The 9,172-nt window shown below is 42.3% G+C and overlaps 1 protein-coding gene across 1 annotated transcript; it reads left to right on the top strand.

Moving 5' to 3' along the window:
• Nucleotides 1-472: 472 nt before the first annotated feature.
• On the top strand, nt 473-1,501 carry LOC138768789 (formyl peptide receptor-related sequence 1-like). Its single transcript, XM_069946745.1, has one exon. The coding sequence runs from the start codon at nt 473-475 to the stop codon at nt 1,499-1,501; it is 1,029 nt and encodes a 342-aa protein (XP_069802846.1).
• The last annotated feature ends 7,671 nt before the right edge of the window (nt 1,502-9,172 follow it).

Below are 9,172 nucleotides of genomic sequence, written 5' to 3'. Positions count from 1 at the left end.
AACATGATCTGTTGGATGGCTGTAAGAACTGGAATTGAGAAGCACTGGGTTAGACTATTTAGTACTGCTCTATAATGTCCCTTTTGAGACATAGAGGTGCGGGGTCAGTGCATTGGGGACATCATAGAGACAACTTAAAATGAGAGATAAAGTTTACAGAGGAGAAAACTGGTCAAAAACGCCTTTACACAAGTTATATAATGGTGAGAAATTGGGCAACTTTTAATGTACCCAGAATATAACTTATTCCAAAAAGTTATCTGTAATGACTAGAGATGAGCACAGCTAAAGCATGCTCGAGTCCAATCATTCGGCCTTTGAATACCGGTGGCTAAAGAAGTTGGATGAAGTCCTAGAAATAGAAATTGGAAAGCAGGCTTGAGTTGCACTTATCTCTAGTAATGACATGTGCACTTTTAACTTTTTTTTTTTTTTTTTTAATAATAATGTGTCCTTGTGCAGGAAGAAAACCATGGAGTCTTCCTCTGAAGATAATAATACCTCTTATGATTACGACTTAAATGGAAACTGGGAGGATATATTCGAATCATATTTCAAGACACAAGGATACTTTGAAACATCACGTGTAGTTTTATTTACCATCACCGCCATTGTGGGAATCATCGGTAATGGCTTGGTCATCTGGATCACCGGATTCAAGATGGAGAGCGTCAGCGCGGTGTGGTTCCTCAACCTGGCTGTTGCCGACTTCATATCTTGTCTCTTCCTTTTGTTATATATTGTAGAATGGTCGTTTCCACTTTTTGAGATGGATAGCGTCATATTCTGCGTCATACGTTTTTTTATGTTGTCTTTAAACATGTTGACTAGTGTCTATTTCCTGATGGTCATCAGCCTTGACCGATGTGTGTCCACCATGTGGCCGCTTTGGACCAGGATACACAGAAGGCTAAAACCAGTCCGAATTATTTCAGGAATCATTTGGGTCTTCTGCCTTGTGGGCGGCTTCATGTATGAGGCTTATCATTTTGAGGATCGCATTGAGGTTGAGTGTCTCGTAAAGCGTTATCTTATAGGTATAAACAATGTTACACAGAAATATATCACCAGAATGATCGTCATGTTTGTTTTGCCCTTTACCATCATTTTAGTTTCTTATAGTGTTGTGGCCTTCAAAATAAGAGCGAGAAAAAGATGGCACAAGTCCAAAAGACCATTCCGGGTGATCATTGCTCTTGTCCTTTGCTTCTTCCTCTGTTGGTTTCCATTTCACTTGTCTTCAGTAACAGCAATTATGGATGAAACTGGTGAAGAAGACCTATGGAAGAATGTTCTTAAGGAGGAAATATGTTTATTTCTGGCTTATTTTAACAGTTGTCTTAATCCCATCATCTACGTCTTACTCAGCCCGGAAGTGAGAGCAAAGCTTTTTCAAAGCAGAATACAGAGCTCTGTGACGAGACATGATGATCTACATGACGATGATGAAATATCGAACACAACTCATATAACCAGAGAACAGTGTTCTTCAGCACTATAAATATCTCAGATTCCCATAATATTTTGTATAAAGCACCAACTTTTTTTTACAATTTATTTGAAGGGGGGGAAAGTTATCCCACAGGCCATGATATCACACCAGTGGCAAGACCTTAAAGCGTAACTGTCATGTTTTTTTTTATTGCAGAAATCAGTAGTCTAAGCGATTTTAAGAAACTCTGTAATAGGTTTTATCAGCCAAAAAAGCCTCCTTCTGTACTCAAGAAGCAATCTCCCCCCCCCTGACTTCTTATCTGTGCATTATCAGGCAAACACGTCTTCATTACAGAGAAGCCAGTGAAGACGGGCTCTGCTCTCTCCATTGTAAGCCTATGAAGGGGGGAGGGGCTGAGGGAGATGAGGGAGCAGGAAGAGGTGACATGAAGGTCAGCTGTTTGTAGACTCTCTGGGCACCTAAAACGCAGGATTCAGGTGTCAGAAAGGTCAGTGCTTATCTATGAACTTACTGAGAGAAGATTGCAGGGTGTTGTGCTGTGCAGGACTGCCCCGTGCTCAGTCACTCCTAACAGCCCCTCCCCTCTCCATAGCTACATAATGGAGACAGAAATCCTGCTTCATCTGATGTGAGGGGGGAGGCTGGGAGATTGCTTTTTCAGTCCAGAAGTTAACTCTTTTAGTACATAAAACCTATTACAGAGTTTCTTAAAATCGCTTGAACTGTTGATATTTAATGTTTTCAAAAAAATTACCCTGAAATGACGGTTACGCTTTAAAGGGGCAGTCCCGGGAGCTGAAGATACAGTAGCTCAGGCTTTTGGCTTCACACCACTCACTTCTAGTTATTCTGTGTCTCGGGAGTAAGCCTTCTGAGGTGTGGAGGGGCATATCCTGACCATGTCCAATAGTTGCACGATGATTGAGATATGCGCATGTCTTAAGAGGCTTCCTTCTAAGATGTGGATTCCCTGGACGTGAGTGCCGTGGAGTAGGCGGCCATCTTCTGCTCTTAGGACAAGCCTCTCAGGACACATTTGAGCACTGCCTATCCCCGCTGTTAATCATCTCCATCCAGGCAGTCTTATAGGATTAAGCAATGTTCCCACAACGTAAGTTACAACGGCTGTGATTCCCATGGAACTTGCGTAGTACTGCCTTCTGAGGAAATCTCAGCCGGAGTGTATACACATGGTATACACTGCGGCCGGCATTCTTAGCGGAGCTATAGAAAACTGACATGTCAGTCTTCTGCGGACGCTATTCAGCAAATAGGGGCTGCAGAAAACCCTGTCAGTGCACGATATGGAGTGAGCAGCTCCGGTCGCTGGCTCCATAGTGTGCAGTGGGGAGTTCTGATGCAGGCGCGCACAGATGCAAAGAGTCTGATGCAAAGAGTTCAGGTTCATACGAACCCGAACCTCAGCTGGTTCGGACCATCCTTAGTCATTACCGATCAAAACTTTTTACATGTTCCTGTGACACTCAGAAGTTATTAAATGAATTGACAAGCCTAATGTGTGTTATATAAATTGGAAAGTAATCGCAAGAATAAAACCTGAAAGAATTTGGCTGCTTTTGTATCTATAGATAGGTTTTATTTATATTTATTTATAGTTATATGGCTAGGATGCCATATATATGACAAGTGTCCCACTATTAAATGGACACTAATTAAATGGGATATATATATATATATAAAATTTATTTTAAAAGCCGTATTGTTTAGGTTTGATAATTCAGAAGCTACATGGTCTGTTGTTGCTGCAGAGTTTTAAGCCATTCCTTTTTGAGGTAAGAGTATACAGATTTTCTCAAAGTGTTCTTAAATCAACTGATACAAGAAAGTTACACAGATTTGTAAATTGTTTTTATTTAAAATTCTCCAGTCTTCCAGTACTTATCAGCTGATGTATGTCCTGCAGGAAGTGGTGTATTATTTTCAGCCTGACAGAGTGCTCTCTGCTGCCACCTCTGTCCATGTCAGTAACTGTCCAGAGCAGGCGCAAATGCCATAGAAAACCTTTCCTACTCTGTACAGTTCCTGACATGGACAGAGGTGGCAGCAGAGAGCACTGTGTCAGACTGGAAAGAATACACCACTTCCTGCAGGACATACAGCAGCTGATAAGTACTGGAAGACAAGAATTCCTTTTTTTAATTGAAGTCATTTACAAATATGTGTAAAATTCTCATGGAGTACCCATTTAAATAAATTACAGAACCTTGTATATAGATAATGTTGTTATGAATATACATATTCATACAACCTCATTAGAAGACTCAGAGTACAGTAGAAAGTGCCATAATTGTGATACCATATATAAACTAAGATAAATTAACCCTTTATGGCTGCATTGTTTTCATAAAATAATACTCCTATTTATAATTGTCCCATATAACTAACCAAGGTTCTGATATTAAGCAAAGGGTCCAAATCATCACAGAGTATAAACTACCCACAGCAACCAATTACAGCTCCTCTATTATCTCACTCTAGCAACATGTCTGGAGATGAGGGCACACCGGGGACAAGGGGTTTTTTTCTGCCCTAGGCAGAGAAAAGGCAAATGGTGGTCGCAACCCCTCCCCCCCCCGCTGCCCCGGCATAGTGTATAGTCCCTACATATCCCCATGTAGTGTAGCCCCACAGTGTATAGCCACCATATACAGTATAGCCTCCTGGCAGCCCCCACAGTGTATAATCTCCACGCACACCCACATAGTGTAACCCCCACATACACTGTAGCCTCCTGGCTGCCTCCACATAGTGTATAGTCTCCACACATCCCCATATAGTGCAGCCCCCACATACAGTTAAGCCTCCTTGCTGCCCCCACATAGTGTATAGCAGGGGTCCCCAAACTTTTTACACAGGGGGCCAGTTCACTGTCCCTCAGAGTGGTCTGCGGGGAGCCGTTGCCGCTGGAGGATGACACTGTCTCTGCCCATGAGGAGGAGGTGGAGTGGAGGCTCATACTGTTTATCTGTCTCTGGTCCGGGGGAGGAGCATTGGAGGTGGCTTAGGATGGTAGAGTTGAAGTTCTACCACAGCCATACTAGATCATGTTGGGAGTTGTAATTCTACCACAGCCACACAAGAGCATGCTGGGAGTGGTTGTTCTACCACAGCCAAATAGGATCATGCTGGGAGTCGTAGCTCTACCACAGCCACACAGGAGCATGCTGAGAGTCGTTCTACCACAGCCACACAGGATCATGCTGGGAGTTGTAGTTCTACCACAGCCACATAGGTGCATGCTGGGAGTTGTAGTTCTACCACAGCCACACAGGTGCATGCTGGGAGTTGTAGTTCTACCACAGTCACACAGGTGCATGCTGGGAGTTGTAGATCTGCCACAGAGGAGCATGCTGAGAATTGTTGTTCTACCACAGCCACACAGGTGCATGCTGGGAGTTGTAGTTCTACCTCAGCCACACATGAGCCCTAACACACATACACACAAACTCCATTACCACACACATTTCACTAAAACACACACACACACACGCGCACACACACACACACACACACACACACACACACACATACAGAGATACATACATATCCTCACTCGCACAGCAGTAGCAGTGGAGGATGACACTGTCTCTGAGCAGAGGATCATACTGTTTATCTGTCTCTGTTGGGAGCAGGGGCAGGGGGTTGTCTCTGCACATCTCCCTTCTCCTGATTGGCTCCGGTTGTCATGTGACATTCAGCTCTGGAGCCAAGCAGAAGAGAGGAGGTGCCTGCCGCCACGGGGCTGGAGCCTTCAGCAGCTGTGGAGCAGAGCGGGGAAGGGATTCTGCCACGGGTGAAGTTGGGTGGGGGGATTTTTACTTGAGGATACATTGCGCCCCCTGTAATTCAACAGGAGATGGCGCCCTAGGCCAAGACCAAGAGACAGCCACTGCAGATGACTTAATGGCACACACATGCCATAACATTACAAGTCTTGATATATTTTGAATATTTTGTTTCCCATCCCAGACATACAGGCATAGAGAAAATGGGAGTTAAAAGTAAGAAAAGCCTATGTCTCTTTTTTTTTTAAAGGGGTTCACCCAAAAAATATAATGGATATAAAGAGCTTACTATGTTTGATAGCTTAAGATGCGCTGAGGCTATTGAAATTCATGTTCATTATGCATTGAGGTTTGTAACAAAACAAGAAGTCGCAAATTGTTGAGTAACATGATTTCCACTCAGAATTGAAGGGAATCTGTCACTAGGTTTATTTCACCTTAAATGAGGGCAGCATAAACTAGTGACAGAAAAACAGATCTGTGTGGTACTTTCATCATTCTGTTCAGCAGTTCTCCTAATATGCAGGAGAATAGGCTTCTAGTCACACCCCTGTTCCCCGCCCTCCAGCTGCTGATTGACAGTTGACTGCCTATACACAGCATGGATAGATAACTGCCAATAAGCAGCTGGTGGGTGGAGTTTGCTGTTTCTCATGAATAATGAGGACTACTGGGCTCACACACATAATGGAGAGGACTACTTATTGTCCATGTTATTCAGAGGGAGATCTCTGAATAAGCTGCACAGAACAATGTAAGTGATCCATCATTCTGTTCAGCTTCTCTGTCACTAGTTTATGTTTCCCTGAGATAGGACAGCATAAACCTACTGACAGAGTCTCTTTAACCAGCATGTCCTGCTGCAGTACCGGTATGTCCTGCTGTGGTTGGGGAGGATCAAAGGGGGTTGCCCTGTGACCCCGCTCTGAACCGCTGCAATCCCGGCTGCTTTCTGAAGCCCGGGACTGAGGCTATTAGCAAGTGCGGTCGATCGCTGCACCCGCTAATTAGGACAGTTAAATGCAGCTGTCAAACATGACAGCTCCATTTGAAAGTCCTCCAAAGCCCTTCTCCCTGGTGTCTGGTGGCTGGAATAACCCCCCGACCCCCTTCCCGGGATCCGTTGTACTGGCCAGGCCTTAGCGTCGGAATTAGGCTGATCCTGATTCAGCAATAGAGCACTGATCTAATGGATCAGTGCTCTATTATATACACAGCTTTGTTCTCAATGGAAGATCAGTGCTGTGTATATAGAAGTCCCCTAGGGGGCTTTTAATTAATGTATGTGGAGAAAAAAAAGTTTTTTTATTAAGAAAAAAACCCTCCCCTAATAAAAGTTTGAATCACCCCCCTTTTCCCATTTTATAAATAAAAATTAATAAATAAACATATTTGGTATTGCCGAGTGTGTAAGGGCCTATTAACTAATAATATAATTTCTGATCTTGCACAGTAAAATGGCGTTAGCGCAAAAAAATCCGAAGTGCAAAATTGCGCATTTTTGGCCACATGAAATCCAGAAAAATTGTTATAAAAAGTGATCAAAAAGTTGTATATATGCAAGTAAGGCACTGATAGAAAGTACAGATCATGGTGCAACAAATGACTCCTTAAACAGCCTCATAGACCAAAGGATAAAAGCGTTATAAGGATAGTAACCTTTAGGTTTTTTTAAATATTAAATTTTTTTAAAAACCGACAAATAAAAGTTATTTGAAGTTACATATCATTTTAATCGTACCAACTTGAAAAACATAGATAACATGTCAGTTTTACCATAGGGCCAATGGCATCAACACAAACCACCCCAAATAAAAAAAAATATTCCATTTTATTTTTAATTTCACAGCGCATATAATTTTTTTTCTGCTTTCGGCTATTGCAAAGAACAATTAGTGGTGCAAAAAATAAGGGCTCATGTGGGTCTGTAGGGGAAAAAATGCAAGCGCTATGGCCTTTTAAATACATGGAGGGAGAAAAAAGGTAAATTAGTCCGGGAGGGAAGGGGTAAAAGGCAACACACACTTGTTGCTCTGATAGGCACTAGGCACTAAGCCTAAACTAGGCACTAAGCCTAGTTTAGCATATACTTACAGTATATACAATTAATCTCCTAAACATTGTGTGACAAAAAAAGTTGGTTGCACACAAGCATAGGATTGGCTGTAGTCCTTAGTCCTACTCTTTCCCTTCATCCAAATTATCAGAACATTTCCACTTTTTCTTAACTTTCTTAAAAAATTGTTATGGACGACAACTGTATGAGTATAGCTGAAGCCCTGTACAGGGACAGACGTGAAACAAAATAAAGAAACAGGAAACATGGAAGTGGAAAAAAACACTTGTAATATGATAATGACAATAATTCCACCCACTTCTTATATTACAGCTACATTTGTTATTTTCTTTTTATCTGTTATAAGAATAATTTGCATCAGGCTTCGTGCTAAGAATTACACACTAGGTGCACATTGTGTGTGGTTGCAAACCAAATGCAAAAACACAAGAAAAACAACAGGTAAAAAAAAAAAGACATATAAACACTAAAAATAGAGTACTAGACCATTTAAAACAATTCTGTTTAACTCCTTAACATATTATAATGTTTGCACTTATTTTTATGGAGACTGAAAATGTTTAAAAAATACAGTGGTACCTTGGTTTAAGAGTAACTTGGACTGAGAGCGAGAAGAGCTCACAGAGCATTGCTTTGGTTTAAGAGCTCCCTGTACTGGGTGGGAGGGGGAGTAGTTGAGGATCATGGTCTGCATAGCGGGGTCTACAGCTCTGACCCATGAAGTCCCCAGACAGAGAGTGCTGCAGTTATGTGCCCAAATCTGCCCTGCTCATTCCTTCATGCTCCCTGCAGTCTCTGTCAGCCCTTGTGTTTCCCATCCTCTCCATTCCTGCTGTATTGTGCCTGCATTCACACTCAGCTATACACACTGCTGCTATAATGCGCCTGCACTCACACTCAGCTATACACACTGCTGCTATAATGTGCCTGCACTCACACTCAGCTGTACACACTGCTGCTATAATGTGCCTGCACTAACACTCAGCTATACACACTGCTGCTATAATGTGCCTGCACTAACACTCAGCTATACACACTGCTGCTATAATGTGCCTGCACTTCTCTCAGCCATTCACACTGTTGTACAGAGAAGTTACTGTCACTGTCCTCCTGCACAGCTCTGTGATTCTCACTCCCTGATTGGTCCATGCTGAACATCCCTCCTTCTCTATTGCTGTCATGTGTTCACGCAGACCTCTAGTAGAATCCCTGCATCTCTATTTTAGCCTGTTGTACTACTCTACTGCAGTATGGGGATGTGCAGTTCCATTCTGTATCTACAAACTGCAAAGTTTATGCACTTACTATACATTATACTCCACACGCTGATTGCTATACTGTACAGTAATGTATAATATCACATATTCAGCTTTTTAAAAATATTTGTTTCATTTGTTTTACATGTTATTCATTATTTTGGGGGTGTGGAACCAGTTTTCTGCATTTCTGTGATTTATTATGGGAAAATTTGCTTTGGTTTAAAGAGAACCAATCACCTAAAATTCACTATCCCTATTATCAAAGTACATCTCTCCCTAAGTCTATCTATGAAGATACAGACTGCCTTTGCAGTCTGTATCTTATTCTTTACCTAATTCCTCTTCCTCTGTGCAGTAATGCTGGGCGCAGCCATCTTGATGAGGTCACGCTGGAACGCACCGCTGGAACGCACGTGACGTCATCAAGATGGCGGCGGCCGGCATTAATGCACCGGAACAAAGGAGCAGGTAAAGTATAAGATACAGACTGTATCTTCATAAATAGACTTCAGAAAGATAAAGACTGCCTTTACAGTCTGTATCTTATACTTTACCTGATCCTCTGGTCCGCTAC

Source organism: Dendropsophus ebraccatus, chromosome 12 (genome assembly GCF_027789765.1).
Source record: "Dendropsophus ebraccatus isolate aDenEbr1 chromosome 12, aDenEbr1.pat, whole genome shotgun sequence".
NCBI classification, from domain to species: Eukaryota; Metazoa; Chordata; class Amphibia; order Anura; family Hylidae; genus Dendropsophus; species Dendropsophus ebraccatus.
Note: the sequence above shows the minus strand (reverse complement) of the source record. Positions and strands in the feature narration are given on the sequence as shown.